The sequence below is a fragment of the Zingiber officinale genome, chromosome 8A (genome assembly GCF_018446385.1).
Source record: "Zingiber officinale cultivar Zhangliang chromosome 8A, Zo_v1.1, whole genome shotgun sequence".
Lineage (NCBI taxonomy): Eukaryota > Viridiplantae > Streptophyta > Magnoliopsida > Zingiberales > Zingiberaceae > Zingiber > Zingiber officinale.
In genome coordinates this window covers 91,551,749-91,572,155 of record NC_056000.1, presented here as the reverse complement: position 1 = coordinate 91,572,155, position 20,407 = coordinate 91,551,749, and the positions used below count along the sequence as shown (strand labels likewise).

Sequence of the window (20,407 nt, the reverse complement as noted above, 5' to 3'; positions counted from 1 at the left end):
ACCACTCAAGGACTAAACATAGAGAGGTTAAGCATCATTTTATAAGGGATCATGTAGCTAGGGATGATATTATACTTAAGTATGTTGAGTCCAAGTTAAATTTAACAGACATTTTCACAAAACCCTTATCTGAACATGAGTTCAGTACACTTAGAAGACAATTAGATATGTACTTAGTCGAATAGATTCTAAAGATTTTAAAATCATTATTTTTATTGTTTTGACTTTTAAAAAATTTATAAAAAGCCAGTCCGATGCACGATGCTCCCACTATGCGGGGTCTCGGGAAGGATCCGTTGTATGTATCCTTACCTTGTTTATTTACAAGAGACTATTTTTAAGATTCGAACATGTGACTTTTTGGTCACAAAGCAATAACTTTACCGTTGCACCAAGACTCCCATTCTACTTTTCAAAAATTATGATTTTTTTTTTAAAATTTATATTATCTCTTCAAAAATCTTATCAGCTTTGTGTTAGGTTACCAGCTAGCATCAAATTATGACAAATATTCAATGTATGAATCCATTAAATTATTGTGCTAATGCTAGGTCGTTCTCCCGAAGGAATGCGTTGCATAGGAACTGTAATGTTTCGCAAGGACCGCCACATCTCCGTAACTCCTGTAGTGTTAAATATGCAAGATTTCACGTTATGGGCCGACGTAACGCCTCAAAGAAGGATCGCTACATCTCCACGAGAACCTGGGTAGTGTTAACTGGACAAGAGTTCTCACCCATAGGTCGATAAGAACAAATACGATAGAAAAATTAATAATCTAAGATTCAAAATAAACAGAACTCTCACCGGTAAATCAATGGAGGTAGTAGATACGATAATTAGAGAAGAATTAGTATTTCACAGTACAAGAGACAAAATGGATGTGAGAGAAGGCAAAGACGATAGAGAACTCGGATTTTAAGTTACGTATAATCGAAAGAGTAAAGCAAGAAACGGAGGGTATTATTGTAAATAGTTCATAAAGGATGAAGTCAGGAGTAGTTAAAAGAGGATAGAATTATAAGACTTAAGATAATAGGGGAAAAACTATGAACATAATTAACAGATATACACCACAAGTAGATTAGATGGCTACCAAATTAAGGTTTCGGGATGACTTAGATGAAGTATTACAAAATATTCTACCAAATGAAATGATTTTAATAGAAGGTTATCTAAATGAGTATGTCAGAGTGAAAAATGAGGAATATGAGAGGGTATATGGGGTTATGAGTTTGGAACGAGAAATAAAGAAGGGAAAACTATATTGGATTTTGTGGTAACATATGATCTTATATTAGTTAATATGTCTTTTAAGAAAAGAGAACACTTAATCACTTTCAAAAGTGAGAATAATAAACTATAAATTGACTTTCTTATAGTTAGGAAGAGGGATAGAAAGATTTGTAAATGTTGCAAGTTATCCTCGGAGAAAACTTAACTATCCAATATAGGTTAGTAGTTTTGGATATACACCTCAAGCATAGTATCAATAGAAAATATATATGACTCCTAAAATCAAGTGGTGAAAGTTAAACGATACGAAACAAAATATATTTAAGTATATAAAACATTAGGTGAAATATACGACGACTCTAATACAAATGGATAAGATGGTATTAAAGTCGAAATAAGAGCTAAGAGTGTACTCAATGAGTCAAAAGGACATGCGCCCACCAAGTAAAGAATCTTAGTGGTGGAACGAGAAAGTACAAGAGAAAGTGAACGAAAAACTAATAAGTTATAAAGAATTATATATTTGTAAGAACAGGGAAATTTAAAAAAATATACAATAGCCAAGAAAGAAGCTAAGAAAGTAGTGAATGAGGCAAAGAATGAAATTTTTGAATGGTTATATCAAAAATCGGATATAAAAGAAGGGGAAAGAGATATTTATCAATAACTAAAGTTGTAGAAAGGAAAATAAGATCTTAGTCAAATAAAATGTTAAAGACGAATGTAATAGGGTATTAGTAAACGACGGAGAAATAAAAGAGCGGTGGAAGAGGTATTTTCATCAACTTTTTAACGAAGGTTTAGTTGACCAACTTAACTTAGGTAATTTAAGTAAGTCAAATGAGCATAGAAATTTTAATTTTATCGAGAATTCAAACTTCAAGTAAAGCAAACTTTAAACGACGATGACAATGAAAAGTCCGTTGGATTATATATTCCGATAAGGTAATGAAAGTGCTAGGGAAACAAGGTATCGAACGACTTACAAAATTATTTAACATGATATTAAAAACGAAAAAAATGCCTGATCAATGGAGGATAAGTACTCTAGTTCCCTTATATAAGAATAAGGGAAATGTACAAAATTGTGCAAACGATAGGGATATTAAACTAATGAGTCATACTATGAAACTTTAGGAGAAAGTAATAGAAAAAAGATTAAGGAAGGAGACTACAGTAATAGAAAATCAATTTAGTTTTATGCCTGGAAGGTCGACAATAGAAGCTATACATTTTTTTAGATAATTAATTGAAAAATATCGAGAGCAAAAATAAAATTTACACATGATATTCATTGACTTAGAAAAAACTTATGGTAGAGTCCCAAGAGAAAATTATATGGAGAATTTTAGAAAAGAAAGGTGTTAGCGTAACATATATTGAACTAATTAAAGATATGTATGAGGATGTAATGACCAGAGTAAAAACTTCAGGCGAAGTAAACTGAAGCATTTTCAATAAAGATATGGTTACATCAATGATCAACTCTAAGTCACTATCTTTTTACACTAATTATTAACGAACTCACTGTGCACATTCAAGACACAGTATCGTGGTGCATGTTGTTTGCAGATGATATTATTTCGGTAGACGACAAGGAGTAAATGCTAAACTGTAATCTTGAGGAAACACTAAAGGGAAAGGTTTTAAGATTAAGAGATTAAAGATGTAATATACGGAATTTAAGTATAGCAATATTAAAAGTAACGAAACAATTGTTAAGATAGAGAGGACGAGTCGTCCTAATCGAGAGATTTAATATTTAGGATCATTTTGCAAAACGACGGAGGGATCGAGAGAGATGTCTTACATGTAATATAAGAGGTGAAATGGAGGAGAGCGCCAGTTATGCTTTGTAATCATAAAATACCTCTAAAACTTAAAGGTAAGTTCTATAAACCGACGGTTAGACCTGCTATGTTATATGGAGTCGAATGTCAGCTTATGACTCTAAGACACAAGCAGTAGACGAGAGTCAGAGACGAGGATGTTAAGGTAGATGCGCTGACATATGAGTACGGACAAATAAGAAACGAAAGATTAGAGAGAAAGTCGAGTTACATTTATCGAGGAAAACCCTAGAGACACGCATTTAAGACGGTATAAACACGCATTTAGATGACCAATAAACGCTCCAGCTAGGCGATGTGAAACTATGATAAACATACATATCAAACGAGGAAGAGGAAGATAAAAAAAAAGACTTAGTTAGCAACAATAAAACAAGATAAAATTTATTTAAATATAGATGATGATATAATAGGAGATAGAGTTCAACGGCATAAAAGAATTCATACAACCGACTTCACCTATGGGAAAAAGATCAATCATTGTTGTTGTTTTAAAAGAAATAAAATAAAAAGCAAACTTTTTCTCAAAAAGGAAAAGATAACTTTTCCTCGTTTAAATAGGTAGTCCCAACAGTTTCAGACCTACCTATCTCGTTAATCCCGTTCATACGCAGCCCTAAAATTCAAAACCATCAAAATTGAAAATTTCTTTATTAATATTCGCCATTTTATTTCTCTTCACGTTATCAAACGCATGCCAAGAATACCAGAAATTAAACAAAATTTCTAAAATATTACCACTTTAACGACACTAACAATAAAATCGACTGGTACGAAGGAAAATCAAGAGATTTAAAAACATTATGTAAGTGGTCAGAAGTTTAACTCCAATCAAGAAGTCGACTATTATTTTATTTGCAGATGGCCAGCGGCTAGGTACCAATCCGCAGCATCATACTAACTAATGTAAAAGGATACCTTGATACATTAGCAGGACATGGGTGGTAGACTGCAGCTCAGATCAACACATTCGAATTCTGGGTCAAGTACTGCATCTACGATGCAAACTAGATAGAAAAAGTACAAGTGGAAACTGCCAATTGACCCTTAGTAAGCTGGTCTAGTAGAAAACAACATTGTGTTGCCCTATCCACTACTAAAGCAGAGTACATAGATATGGGTAAATGTGCATCTCAATTATTTTGGATGATGCACACTTTAGAAGATTATTAATTAGAATATAAAAATACAAAAATTGTAATTGATAATGTAAGCTTAATCAATTTAATAAAAAATCCATGCACCACTCAAGGACTAAACATAGAGAGGTTAAGCATCATTTTATAAGGGATCATGTAGCTAGGGATGATATTATACTTAAGTATGTTGAGTCCAAGTTAAATTTAACAGACATTTTCACAAAACCCTTATCTGAACATGAGTTCAGTACACTTAGAAGACAATTAGATATGTACTTAGTAGAATAGATTCTAAAGATTTTAAAATCATTATTTTTATTGTTTTGACTTTTAAAAAATTTATAAAAAGCCAGTCCGATGCACGATGCTCCCACTATGCGGGGTCTCGGGAAGGATCCGTTGTATGTATCCTTACCTTGTTTATTTACAAGAGACTATTTTTAAGATTCGAACATGTGACTTTTTGGTCACAAAGCAATAACTTTACCGTTGCATCATAGTTTTCAAGTTTAACCAATTGAGTCATGTTTGGCACTCGCAAATCATGGGTGAACAGGGACAACAACCAATCAATTCACACTAGCATCAAATTACTTAATAAATATTCAATGTATTTAAATCCACAATTATCGCTAATGCCAGGTTGTTTCTCCTAAAGGACGTTGTCAGTAGGGACCCCAATCAGAACAGTTTCTAAGAAGCGACCGCCACATCTCCGCAACTCCTGTGGGTGTTAAATACGAAGATTTTCACGTTGCTGTACGACCGGTAACGCCTCGCCAAAGGATCGCTACACTCACGAACTCAAGCGTAGTGTTAATGTATAAACAGTTTCACCCATAGTCGATGCTAAATACGACAGAAAATTAATAATCTAAGATCAAACATAAACATAGAACTTCACCGGTAAATCAATGAGGCAGATACGATAATTGGGAGGCAAATTATATTTTGTGTGTGTCAAGACAAATGACGTGAGAGAAGGCAAGACGATGGGAGAACTCAGATTTTAAGCACAGACACCCAAGAGAAGCAAGAAATTGAGCGTATTATTGTAAATGGGTCATAAAGGACGAAAGCTTAGGAGAAGTTAAAAGAGATAATTATAAGATGAAGATAATAAATAATAAAAACTACGAACACATCAATAAGATATAATAATTATTGGCAGATTGTATTTAAGCTACCAATTACAGCTGAGGACTGATGAATATTATAAAAATATTCCATCAAACAAATAATTTACTGTGAGGTGATCTAAACGGTACGCCGGAGTGAAAACGAATACGTAGAGAGCAATACGAGAATTACGTGATTTCAGAACGAGGAACGAGGAAGGAAATTATTGGGATTATGACAAGATACTTAATCTTATATTATCTAATATTTTAAGAAAAGAGCGTAATTAATTTAATCAAGACAAAGGCTATATTGAAATCTAATAGTATAAGCTGTTGCAGAAGGACAGAAGATTCAGAAGATCAGAAGTCATCCCCGGAGAAAACTTTGTTCATCAACATAAATATAGTAGCAAGTGAGATTTAATGCTACCTTGGATAGTATCAATGAAGAAAATATACACAATTCCCAATTAGCATGGTTAAACGACACGAAACAAAATATATTTAGCATAAGTGTAAGCACAAACATTAGGTGAAGAGCACGACGACCTAATAATAACACGGATAAGACCATTAAAGTTGGAAGCCAGAAGGTGAGCGATTTCATGTAGTCAAAAGTACGCCATCATAAAGAATCATGGCGTGAAACGAGAAAGAGAAAGCGAATTAAAACTATAATGGTTATAAAGAATTATATATTTGTAAGAATGAAATTTAAAAAAAATATACAACAGCGTTGTTAAGCTAAGAAGTATGAAAAGAACAAAAATGAAATTTCAACGGTTATATCAAAAATCGATATAAAAGAAGGGAAAGAGATATTTATAGAATAATAAAGTGTGAGAAAGGAAAATAAGAGATTCAGTCAACAAACGATAAAGACGAACGCATTGCAGGCTAAGAACGACGGAGAAATAAAGAAAGGAATATATTATCAACTTTTAATTGTTGTTTGAAGCATCAACTTAACCTCAGTACTCTAAGTGAAAACAAACGATACGTAAATTTTAATTTTTATCGAGAATTCAAACTTCAAGAAGAACTTAAACGACGATACGAAAAGTCGCTGGACCAGATGCATGTCTCGACAGGTACGGAAGCGCTAGGGAAACAAGGTATCGAATACTCTACAAAATTATTTAACACTTATTATTAAAACCAAAAACGTCGATCACCTGAGGATAGTATTTCAGCTCCCTTTATATGCATCAAGTAAATGCATAAAATCGGTAAAACGACAGGATATTAACCAATGAAATATACTACTAAACTAGAAAGTACGTAAAAGATATGAAGGAGACCGCCAAGAATAAACTCACTTAAGCCTCGAAGGTCGATAATGAAGCCATATTTTTTAGATAATTAATCAAAATAACGAGAGCAAAAAATAAAATTTACACACGAATAAATTTACTTTCGGACCTCCCACAGTTCAGAAAATTATACGGGAGAATTGAGACAGATCTTGTAGCTAACGAGCAAATCTCGGTGACAATACAGAACAATTATAACACATACAGCTTCGAAATAAGTAAACTCGAAGACAATAAAAGATATGTTACCCACCCATCAACTCTAAGTCACTATTCACACTAATTATTAACCAACTCACCGCACATTCAAGACAACAGCATCGCGCGCACGCTGTTGCAGCACGATATTATTGGGTACAGACACGCCGAAGGAGTAAACGCCAAACCGACCTGGGAAAACACTGTATGGAAAGCGTTTTAAGATTGTTAGACAGTTAATGTATTACAATAATTTAAAGACAAGAATACAAGAATAAACAATCGTTAAGATGTATATGGACCAGCTGTCCTAACGGCAGGTATTTTAACATTTGTGATCATTAAAACGACGGAGTGATCGGCATCGCCTGCCATGTAATACAAGACGTACGGGCTAAATTCAGGAGTCGGTGCCGCTTTTGACACACTACAAATACTTAAACTCAAAAGGTGTTCTATAAACCTAGTTGCATCTCACATGTTATACGGAGTCGAATCAATACGCACTCTGGAAGATACCCAGCCAGTAAGACGGTAGTCAGGTATCAGCACGTTAAGGTGGACGCCCATACCTAAAGACGGACAAAATAAAGGAAACGCAGTTAATTAGAAATGCAGTCACATTTATCATGTGAAAACCCCGGTATAATGCTTAAGACTGCACGACACGACTGACTAATTAACAAACGCCTTCCAAGCAGACGTTGAACTACGATAAACATACATATCAAATCTTATATAAGATAAAAAAAAGACTTAAGAAGCAAACAATAAACAAGATAAAATTTATTTAACTATAAATTATGATATAGAAAATATAGCTCAACGGCATAAAAGAATTCATACAACCAACCCCACCTAGTGGGAAAGATCGGTCGTTGCTGTTGCTTAAAAAGAAATAAAATAAAAAGGAAAAGAAAAGATATAAATAAAGGAAAAGATAATAAACTTTTCCTCGTTTAAATAGGGTAGCCCCAACAGGCTTTCCTAGGACCTAAATTTTATCCCCGTTAACTCGTCCATACGAGCCCCGAAAAATTTCCGAAAACTATCGAAAAATTCTGGAAAATTCCCTTATTAATATTCGCCTACTTTCGGTATTTTACATGTTTATCAAACAAAGTATGCTAAAGAATTAATTAAGAAATTTAAAATGAAAATTTCTAAAAATATTAATACTTTAATGACAGCTAATGTTAAAATTGACTTTGGCATAGAAGGAAAATCAGTAGATTTAAAATATTATAGAAGTGTAATAGGAAGTTTACACCTAACTGCAAGTCGACTTGATATTTTATTTGCAGGTATGCGTGCTAGGTACTAATCTTGTGCAAAAGATCATACTTAACTAATGTAAAAAGGATACTTAGATACATTAAGAGGACGTAAGTGTAGGACTTTGGTAGCTGGGATAACACGTTTGACTTAGTTGGGTACTCGGACTATGCTAGATGCAAACTAGATAGAAAAAGTACAAGTGGAAACTGCCGATTGACCCTTAGTAAGCTGGTCCAGTAGAAAACAACATTGTGTTGCCCTATCCACTACTAAAGCAGAGTACGTAGATATGGGTAAATGTGCGTCTCGATTATTTTGGATGATGCACACTTTAGAAGATTATTAATTAGAATATAAAAATATAAAAATTTTAATTGATAATATAAGCTTAATCAATTTAATCAAAAATCCAATGCACCACTCAAGGACTAAACATAGAGAGGTTAAGCATCATTTTATAAGGGATCATGTAGCTAGGGGTGATATTATACTTAAGTATGTTGAGTCCAAGTTAAATTTAACAGACATTTTCACAAAACCCTTATCTGAACATGAGTTCAGTACACTTAGAAGACAATTAGATATGTACTTAGTAGAATAGATTCTAAAGATTTTAAAATCATTATTTTTATTGTTTTGACTTTTAAAAAATTTATAAAAAGCCAGCCCGATGCACGAAGCTCCCACTATGCGGGGTCTCGGGGAAGGATCCGTTGTATGCATCCTTACCTTGTTTTTTTACAAGAGACTTTTCAGGATTCGAACATGTGACTTTTTGGTCACAAAGCAACAACTTTACCGTTGCACCAAGGCTCCCATTCTACTTTTCAAAAATTATGTTTTTTTTAAAAAATATATTATCTCTTCAAAAATCTTATTAGCTTTGCGTTAGGTTACCAGCCAGCATCAAACTATGACAAATATTCAATGAATGAATCCATTAAATTATTGTGCTAATGCTAGGTTGTTCTCCGGAAGGAACACGCGTTGCAGGGACCGACTGTAATGTTTCGGCAAGGATCGCTACATCTCCAGAATTCGGGTGTAGTGCTAAATATGCAAGATTTCACATTACAGGGTCCGACTGTAACGTCTCAGCAAGGATCGCTATATCTCCATGAGAACTTGGGTGTAGTGTTAAATAGACAAGAGTTCTCACACCATAGGTTGGATAAGAACAAATATGATAAGAAAATTAATAATCTAAGATTTGGAGCATAAAATAGGAACTCTCACAGGTAGAAGGCAAAGATGATAAAGAACTCAGGTTTTAAGTTATGGTACACTGGAAAGAGTAAAGCAAGAAATGGAGTGGGTATCATTGTATATAGTTTGTTAAATGATGAAGTTGTAGGAGTAGTTAGAAAAGGGGATAGAATTATAACCCTTAAGATAATAGTGGCGAAAGAAACTATGAACATAATTAGCGTATATGCACCGCAAGTAGGATTAGATGAAGCTACCAAATCAAAGTTTTGGGACAACTTAGATGAAATATTATAAAATATTCTGCCAAATGAAATGATGTTTTAATAGGAGGTGATCTAAATGAGCATGTCAGAGTGAAAAATGAGGAATATGACAGGGTACATGGGGTTTATGGGTTTGGAACGAGAAATGAGGAAGGGAAAACTATATTAGATTTTGTGATAGCGTACTTATATTATCTATCGTTTTTAAGAAAAAGCGGAACAAATCGCGTTTAAAAGTGGAATAATAAATGTAATTGACTTTCTTATGGTTAGGAAGAAGGATAGAAGATTTGTAAAGATTAGAAAGTCATCCTGGAGAAAACTTAACTACTAACATGGTAGTAGTGTTGGATATACACCTCAAATATAGTATCGATAGAAGAAAATATATACGATTCCTAGAATTAAGTGGTGGAAGTTAAATGATATGAACAAATATATTTTAAGAAGGTAGTATAAGTATTAGGTGAAATATCGATGACTCTGTCTGACGTAGGATAAGATGGTATTAAAGTTGAAAATAGTAGCTAAGGTGTACTCACGAGTCGAAGGCGTGGCTAAGTAAAGAATCGTGGTGGAATGAGAAAGTCTGAGAAAGTGAATGAAAAGCGAATAAGTTATAAAGAATTATATATTTGTAAGAATGAGGAAATTTAAAAAAATCAATAGCGAAAAAAGAAGCTAAGAAAGTAGTGGGTGAAACAAAAAATGAAATTTTTGAGCGGTTATATCAAAAATTGGATATAAAAGAAGGGAAAGAGATATTTATTGAATAACTAAAGTTAGAGAAAGGAAAATAAGAGATCTTAGTCAAATAAAATGTATTAAAGATGAATGTAATAGGGTATTAGTAAACGATGGAGAAATAAAAGAGCGATGGAAGAGGTATTTTCATCAACTTTTTAATGAAGGTTTAGGTGACCAACTTAACTTAGGTAATTTAAGTAAGTCAAATGAGCATAGAAATTTTAATTTTTATCGTAGAATTCAAACTTCAGAAGTAAAGCAAACTTTAAATGAGATGCATAGTGGAAAAGCTGTTGGACCAGATGATATTCCGATAGAGGTATGGAAGTGCTTAGGGAAACAAGGTATTGAATGACTTACAAAATTATTTAACATGATATTAAAAACGAAAAAAATGCCTGATCAATGGAGGATAAGTACTCTAGTTCCCTTATATAAGAATAAGGGAAATGTACAAAATTGTGCAAACGATAGGGATATTAAACTAATGAGTCATACTATGAAACTTTAGGAGAAAGTAATAGAAAAAAGATTAAGGAAGGAGACTACAGTAATAGAAAATCAATTTAGTTTTATGCCTGGAAGGTCGACAATAGAAGCTATACATTTTTTTAGATAATTAATTGAAAAATATCGAGAGCAAAAATAAAATTTACACATGATATTCATTGACTTAGAAAAAACTTATGGTAGAGTCCCAAGAGAAAATTATATGGAGAATTTTAGAAAAGAAAGGTGTTAGCGTAACATATATTGAACTAATTAAAGATATGTATGAGGATGTAATGACCAGAGTAAAAACTTCAGGCGAAGTAAACTGAAGCATTTTCAATAAAGATATGGTTACATCAATGATCAACTCTAAGTCACTATCTTTTTACACTAATTATTAACGAACTCACTGTGCACATTCAAGACACAGTACCGTGGTGCATGTTGTTTGCAGATGATATTATTTTGGTAGATGAGACACGTGAAGGAGTAAATGCTAAACTAGAATCTTAGAGGGAAACACTAGAAGGGAAAGGTTTTAAGATTAGTAGATTAAAGACAGAATATATGGAATTTAAGTATAGCAATATTAAAAGTAATGAAACAATTGTTAAGATAGGAGAGGACGAGTTGTCCGGAATTGAGAGATTTAAATATTTAGGATCATTTTTGCAAAATGATGGAGGGATTGAGAGAGATGTCTTACATAGAATATAAGCATGATGGGTGAAATGGAGGGGAGCGCCGAGCGTTTTATGTGACCATAAAATACCTCTTAAACTTAAAGGTAAGTTCTATAAAACTGTAGTTAGACCTGCTATGTTATATGGAGCTGAATGTTGGGCTATGACTCTAGTACATGAGCAGAAGATGAGAGTTGTAGAGATGAGGATGTTAAGGTGGATGTGTGGACATACGAGTATGGACAAAATAAGAAATGAAAGAATTAGAGAGAAAGTTGGAGTTACATTTATTGTGGAAAAACTCAGAAGACACGTTTAAGATAGTACGGACGTGTACTTGGGCGACGAATAAATGCTCGATTAAGCGATGTGAAACTAATATGCACATTCATCAAGGAAGATAAAAAAAAAGACTTAGTTAGCAACAATAAAACAAGATAAAATTTATTTAAATATAGATGATGATATAATAGGAGATAGAGTTCAATGGCATAAAAGAATTCATACAACCGACTTCACCTAGTGGGAAAAAGATTGGTTGTTGTTGTTGTTTTAAAAATTGGACTTAGCCTAGGTTTTTATCCTATAAAGCATATACCCATAGGTTTCAGCCAGAGCATCTCATAAGCACAATAGAAATACTTTGCTTGTGTATGACAAAAAAAAAACATTTAGCATGGTGTGAAATACATATGGTATTGCCTGGACTTCAGAATACTTATGTCAACATAAGTCTGTGCTATAAATACCAATTCAAATTGATCAAGTTAAGTCATTCTCTTTAGTAAACCTAACTGGATCACGAACTTAACTCGACTAAGTAACCGCTAATACCTTATGGTAAATAGCTAGTGATTAATGGTTAGACATTTCTTCTAAGGAAAATAGACGACTATTTTTAAATTTTTTCTTTACTTTGAGTTTTACATGCTTGGATTAAAATCATTGACTTTCCCCTCAAACTTAAAACACTTACTTAAATAGTTTTTCTTAAGACATTAATTAATGCGGAGATTAAATTTTTTTTTCTTATTAATAGCTTCTTTTTTCTACTTAGTTTTTTTTTTGATATATGTCAAAGGGAGAGTAAAAGGAGTTTAGTTAAATATTTTTTTTTCCAAAAAGTTAAAGTATTTTTCTAAATTTTAAAGTTAAATATTATTTCAAAATTTAAATATTTTTTAAATTTTCAAAAGTACTTCAAAGTTTTTTTTAAGTTAAAATATTTTTCAATTTTTAAAGTACTTTTTCAAGTTAAGTTTAAAAAAAAGGTGAAAGTATTTTTCAAAAAATAATTTAAAAGCAAGAAAAAATAAGTGTTTTTGAAAAAGTATTTTTAGCTAAGTATGTATAGCTAAGTATTTACTAAGAAGGTGCTGTATTCAAGGGGGTCTTTGAACTCTGAATTCTTAGTTGTATTTCAAAACTTAGAAATTTAGTTTTAGAAAAATTTGACTTGTAAAAATGGTAAATTATTCTTAGTTGTTATCTGTTGTATTTAACTTAATTATGAACTGTGTTGTCATAATCAAAAAAGGAGAGATTATCGGTGCAATGAGCACTAGACAATGAAATCTGAGTTTTGATAATGGCAAAGCGTTCTAAGATAAGTGTTATTGTTGATCTAACAAGTTAAACTAAGTGTGCAGGAAAGTTGTAAGTGATCTTACGCAAAAGGAAAGTCATAGTTGTGGTTAGGCAGTGAAATCCTAGTCCAGGGAACTGAGCAAAGTCTTGGCGGGTCGCGGACGTGAGACAAAATGTTGGGGTTGTAAGGTTGCAAACATAGTCCCAAATTGAAAACACATGGGAAAGATCATGGGTTTATAAAGAGAAAGATATCTCCATTGGCAAGAGGCCTTTTTGGGAGAGCCCAAGAGCAAAGCCATGAGGGTCTAGGCCCAAAGTGGACAATATCATATCATTGTGGAGATATCTAAATTATTTTCGATCCTACAATTTGTGCTCATTTCGATTAACAACCGCCAACTGCGCACAAGAGCTATGGTCTGATTGAGCCATGTGGGTACAATATTGACTTCGAACAAAAAAGTGCGGGCTTCTATGTTTGGATCAAGAGGACCAGACACCAGGCAGGAAGTTCTAGTTGCGGCTAGGCACAAAAGTCCTAGTAGGTCGGGTGAACCGAGGGGCAGGAAGACCTGGTGGGTCAAGGATCGGACGTGGAAAGTCTGTGGTCCTTTGTTTGAAGGGGGGATTGTTGGGGTTGCAAGGTTGTAAACATAGTCCCACATTGAAAATACATGGGAAAGATCATGGATTTATAAAGAGAAAGATATCTCCATTGGCAAGAGGTCTTTTGGGGAGAGCCCAAGAGCAAAGCCATGAGGGTCTAGGCCCAAAGTGGACAATATCATGTCATTGTGGAGATATCTAAATTCTTTTCGATCCTACACAAAATCCTATAGTTAAGGATGCTAGGTGAAAATCTTGGAGGCCATGGGTGGAAGATTGGACGAGTCGGGGATTAGACGTCTAGTATGAAGCCCTGATGTCTCAAACGCTGAGCAAAAGTCCAGACGATCTGGAGAACCTGTATGACAAAAGGTAATTTTTCTTGAGAGTAGTAGGTGAGGACGTATTCCCAGAAGAGTGAACAATAGACGTTGGTCCGACCTAGAGTTTCAGCAAAACTCAAAGTCTGGATTGGATAGTCCGAATGCTGTCAAATTCATATTTTATATTGTTTATTTGTTTGGGTTAACTCTTTTTTTTTTTTTTTTTTTTTTTTTTTGCAGAAAGTGAAGTGTTGGAAAAGGGCAGTCCGAGCACCCAAAGGGGATCTGGGCGCTCGTCCGAGGGCCTGGAGCTGCTCCGGGTGCCTAGGCAAGTTTTGACGAAGGATTAGCCTGAGCGGGTGCCTTGCCAGGCACCTTGGTGATCCGGGCGCCCGGAGGTATTCCAGGTACCCAGACGGCTGAAATTTGATCGATTTGCCGAGTTGGAGTGCGACGACTGGCTATTCCACGTCAGCGATCCAGGTGCCCGGAGGGGGTTTGGGCGCACAGACGTGGATAAACTTCAGGGATGAAGTTTCGACAAGAGCTCACCACGTCAGCACTGTCTAGGTACCCGGGAGGGGATCTAGGCGCCCGGACGGGGCTATAAAAGGAGAGTTCGACCAACAGCTTCTACACATCATGAAAAGAAGCATGGGAAGATGCTTCTTGATAATTGTCAATGATAGAAGAACAAGCAACAATCATAATTGTCATAATCATGCGATTCTTGATTTCTATGATACAATTTATAAATAAAATGATACAATTCTTGCAATATGAATTGGAAGCTAAAATAACCGAACCAGCCAGGCTAGTACGATTTGAATTTTATTTATATGATTTTAAAAATAAGAAAGGAAATCATTAATGTTACATTTAATCAATTAAAAAGGTGATCTTACTCGATAAGAAATTAAATTAAATCCAATATCTTATTATGAAATAAATGATGATTTTTGCATTATAGGTTAGAAGAATAATGGTCATACAATGAAATTTCTGAGTTAAAAGTAATATAGAAGATATAATTTGTCAAGTGAAGAATGTAGCAATGTAAATTAGACACCTAACAATGATTGAAAATAATAAAACTTGTCATATTGACAAAATGATAATAAAGGTGAAATATATGGTGACTCCGAAATCATGTCTTAAATATGGTGTGGATGTTGATGGGTGTTCAATTTTACTTAAATGCTTGTTATTGAGTTGGATATGGTGTTGATGCTATTGGATGTTCAATTTTGTAGTGTCATGTCTAGTTTTTGTTATTGTACACAATAGCATTCTATTAGGGTTAAAGAACACAATGAGGTTGTTGATGGGGGTTCAGTTTTTGAATTTTGTCTAGATTTGTAGCATCTGTTTGTTCACTTCAATTGTTATGTTAGTGGTTTATTCCTATTTTTACAACTTGTTAAAATGCACAAAGATGGCTTTCTTGGGCTAAGTGTGGACTTAGGTGTTCATTCATTTATGTGTTTCTTGCATCATTCATTGTTGAGGTGATTCCCATGTGTTTTGGAGTTTTCAGCAACTTTTCTCTTTGCCCAGGCTTAGCATTTCTCAATTGTTGAATCAAGTTTGATGATCCATCAATATTGCAATCGGAAGAGCTTATATGTTGATTTGATTAGAGCTGTAGCTGATGAAGCATTGTTCTTGTTAAACTTCTCTGTGATAATAGTCATATAACTTGAAAAGTTCAAGAAAGCAATAGACTGAACATGCAGTGATATGGCTGAGGAACTTGACATTTTGGGATTGAACCATTGAAAAAAAATAGGTTGTTAGAATACAAATGGCAAGAGGAATGAGGATAGGTTCTATATAGATATCTATGTTTAATTTCTATTTAAGCTAGCTCACAAGGAAGTATAGGGCTAAAATGTAATCCTCGTCAGTGCCTGGTCAAATTTGACATCCACTGGGGAGGATGCCTCACGTAGAGCTCACCAGGTAGGAGACTAATCTGAACTTGAGATGCTCTAGCTGAGCTCAAAATCTGATTAAAGTTTGAGCATTTGTTGGTAGGGTGCTGGGTGTTGCTAATGCTTGTTGTGGTCGAGGATGATGTGATTATACATGTGTAGGTGAATGCAGGCAAGGGTACCACAACAATGGTAGGGGCCCATAGAATCACTTGAAAGATGAAGAGAGTAATAGGGCTCTAGTTCCATGTAATAGAGAAATATTAGAGCTTATTATTTTCCCTAGATCGCCCTTCTACCTAAATGTATTATTCATATTTGTAATAATGGGCACTAAATTCACAATAAGGTTCCTAGTATTTACATTTAGGTTCTTAACAATCACAATCATAATTGCAGATAATTCTCTAGCATCAGTGTTTGGCATGTAAACTTTACACCATACTTGTAGCTTAAAGTAAAAATTGCTTGCTATTTTTTTTCCTATAGTGTAGTTATCAGGGAATAGAAGGAAGGAAAAATTCATATTGCATCAACTTGTTAGCCAAAATATTACCTTTCAGGTGATCTGTAAAGAGATTTCATTATGTTTTTGTCCATGAATCAGGTTAGACTCTTCAATGATGAGCATCTCTCCATGTCAATAGAGTTTATGTTGTTTGATTATGAGTAGGTTCACTTACAACATTTGATGGAGTAAATTGGCCTACATTTGGGGCCTTATAGCAGTCTGATTTCTTTGTAGATGAGATTGGTATAAACTTTGTTCTGTTCTTGATCTAAACATAAATAGAAGACTATAATGGAGCAAGTGGTGCTTCCTGTGGGTCATCATAATACACATCAGCCTTGCAAGCATCTTTTTTATAAGATAGTAGTCATTCATTTTTTCATTGGCAAATTGCAATTATGTTCTAGAAGTAGCTAATTAACCATGAAGTTTTTATAACATTTATAGTGGCACTGACTTGTATTATTATCACTTATCATTATGCAGGGTTTTAGCTTGCTTCCAGTTAATCACAAAGACAAAGTTTTCCTTCTTGCCTTTGGAGGACACAAGAAAGAACCATCCAGTCAGGTCTAAAGTTTAAAAAAAATCATAGATACTACAAATGACTTAATCTGTTCTCTGTTTGCCCCAAAAATATCTGTATCTTCCTTGAACACAGGTTGAAATACTTTTCTTGGCTACAAATGAACATTCAATGAGTTCGCGGTCTGCTCCAGATACAGAATTATTACCATATGAAGAACAACACGCTGTGACTATTAAGGATGTTGGTGCTCACCTCAAGACTGGTTCTTCCCCAACTTCTGTTAATCATGCCACAAGACATAGTCTTGCATCTGCACTTGAGCAGCAAATATCTGGCAGGAAATCCATTTCAGATGATCCTTCTCCATCTGCTGGCATGCCAATTAGCAAGCAATTTCATCAAGATCAAGATTACTGTTTGGCTAATAAGATGCAGAAACCATCCCTTGAAGATGAAAACTATGAAACTGATGACCAGGTGCAGAACAACCGTTTCTCACAGGTGAGGGCAATGAACACTTAATGTATCATTCTGTCTCTTTTTTGTGGATGAAAATGGATCAAAGCTTTTCCCCTCTTTGAAAAAGAAAATGTTCTCACATATTTGTACCAGCTAGTATCTACCCTTCAGATGGGATCTAAACTCTATTCTAGGTTTGATTGAGAACCACCTAGGGTGACTGACCAGTTGGCTTATCTACTTCCAGGAAAAAGATGTTAAATTTATGTTTTAACATGGAGTTGCCCAGGTGCAAGGGGTTAGTACAAGAAGGTTATACTAATTGAGATTAGCCTTCTCCCAATTATTCACTTTATAGTTTCCAGAGTAATAATTTATCTAATTATCATACTTATGAAGTCAATTTGGCCGATTATTACACTGACAAACTAGAGCCCAACTATAGTATGTCATCAGTCTTGGATTATCTAAATTGATTTTATTGCTTAAGTCTATATCACTAGCAATATTCAAATATTAAAATCAATTTTTTACATTATTTAAACTTTTTTCTTCTGACATTAATTAAAGTTTTCTGTGGACTCCTTCTACACCATAGACTTTCCACTCTATTTGATTTAACTATTCTAATTGCAGTAGATTCAGTTTAAACATGTTCACGCTATATCAACCTATTTTTTCTCATTTTATAATTATTGGAGCTATGTTTAATTGATGCCATTGATATCTTTAATTTATCCTTCCTAGTAATGCCTCAAATCCAGTTTACCATTCTCATTTTTGTTACCTATGATTTTAAATATATTGCTTCTTAACAATCCAACATACCAATCCATAGAGTATAGCAAATTATACCCTACTCGATAGGTTTTTCATTTAGCCTAAGAGGCACGATACTACATAACATTCCTTAGGTAGCTATTACTACGATCCATATTTTGTTTGATACTTGTGATTACCCAACCTAGTTAATCGGGTAATGAGATTGGGTGAAATGGTAGATGTTTGTCATGGGTATGAGATGAGTTTGGGTTTGAATACTCGAGTACCTCAACATGTTCATATTTAGTATACATATTTGCAAAGTATATTATGGATGCTTATACTAAATTTGATGGATATTATGATTTTATTAGGTGTACAATCAGTAATTCTTGGCTTGTATGTTTAGAGATATTTTATATGAATGGCTGGATTAATTATTTTAGAGATCTAATTTGTTATTACTTTTGAATATTGGAGGTGTCATGATGTGTTGAAGAGGAGTGAGTTAAGGGTTGGTCATGTACCCACAGATAGTGATTGGATATTGGTAGAATAGCAAGTACTTGTGACAGGTATGAGTTTTAGATGTAACAAGTTGGTATGGATGAGAGCTGTGTAAAATTTATGGGTAGCTAACTTGTTGCCAACCCTATCCATAAGCTCCTCCATTCAATTGTTCATTCATTCCATTAGTTGTTTTTTTTATTAATGTCTAGTTGAATAATAGATTTGAGATATTAGAAACTGTTAATGGTTTCATTTCTATCTACTAACATAGTAAAGATAGGGACTTAATGTTGACACTTGATGTTTAAGTAAAATCGTGTCACTCCCAATATGCACTAGTGACTATATTATCATACATGTCTTTTATGATATCTAATTTCTAAATATTCCTTTTTATTTCCTTAAAAGACTCATTGTAACAGGTGTCTAAGTACTATCATGAATTTTTATCTAGTTGACAGAAAGAAATCATATGCAGATCTTTCTTCTTTGTACCTTTCTTTGATGTGTACCCAACGAGAAAGATATCTCAATAACCATCAACGAATTGAAGACAGAAAGAAGGAAGGTCTTAGACGATAAGATGGATGAAAAGAAACTTCGATCCAATGTTTAGAAAAGTACGAACCTTGGTATAGAAGATGGGAGACGCCACAACCTTGGGATTGAGGTTGATAAGTCTTTGAACGCCACAAGGAGATGCCTTGATAAGTTCTAAGTCAATGAAGAATCATCAAACGGGAGCCTCATCGTGCTTTAGATTGAAAAATATGTCAAAGATATACATGTGGTTGTTGCCTCCTTTATTTATAGCTATAGGGTGACCAAAAAATCCTAAAAGACCAAAAGAAAGCCCATTTAGTAAAGACCTATATAGACTACTTAGCCATTTTAAATTTATGACATTATTACAACCCAAATGAAGATAGAAATTGAGTCCAAATTGAGCCTACATATCCATACTATATAGATATGAGATTTAAATGCTAATTCAACTCATCTAAGGTTTGAATTAGGTTGACTAAGCCGGATGACTTGCTCTTGGTCAAACCTTCTTCAATGGTAGCTTTGACCTTCACATCTTCAATTAGCACATTAAGTTCTTCCTTCATCTTTTTAGCCTTAGCCCTTGTAATTGGACCTCCATTGATGCATAATGGATCATCATTAATATCTAGGGTGGGTTCAGCATGATCCATATCATAAGCTTGTTGCGCAACTTGTTGTTCTCCTTCTTTTACTCCAGATTCTTGCTCCTCAGTTTGTCCATCTTGATTGTGGATGACAAGTTGTGGAAAACAAAAGCTTTGTTCCTAACTTTTCCCATAATGTCTTCCAAAAGTAGCTTAGAAATTTTGCATCACGATATGAAGCTATGCTCCTCGGTACTCTATGAAGCCGCACGATCTCCCTAAAAAATAGATCAGCAATATGGCTAGCATCATCTGTTTTCCTACAAGGAATAAAATGAGCCATTTTAGAAAATCTGTCCACAACCACAAAAATAGAATTCATACCTCGTTTGGAAATATCAACCCAAGGTTCACTAGGAATTAGTAAAAGATGTATACAGTCCATGAGGTAAAGATTTAGATTTTGCTTGCCTATATGTAATACACTTCTCACAAAATTTGACTACATTTCGTTTCATGTG

General features: G+C 34.0%; 1 protein-coding gene across 4 annotated transcripts in view; it reads left to right on the top strand.

Annotated features, from left to right (window-relative positions):
* Positions 1-20,407, top strand: part of LOC122009850 (acyl-CoA-binding domain-containing protein 6-like) — a 44,723-nt gene that overhangs the window by 17,239 nt on the left and 7,077 nt on the right. For all 4 annotated transcript variants that reach the window (XM_042566155.1, XM_042566158.1, XM_042566159.1 and 1 more), the window contains 2 exons: positions 16,980-17,063; positions 17,155-17,523. In XM_042566155.1, the coding sequence (XP_042422089.1) occupies positions 16,980-17,063; positions 17,155-17,523 (453 nt within the window). The remainder of the gene's footprint in view (positions 1-16,979; positions 17,064-17,154; positions 17,524-20,407) is intronic.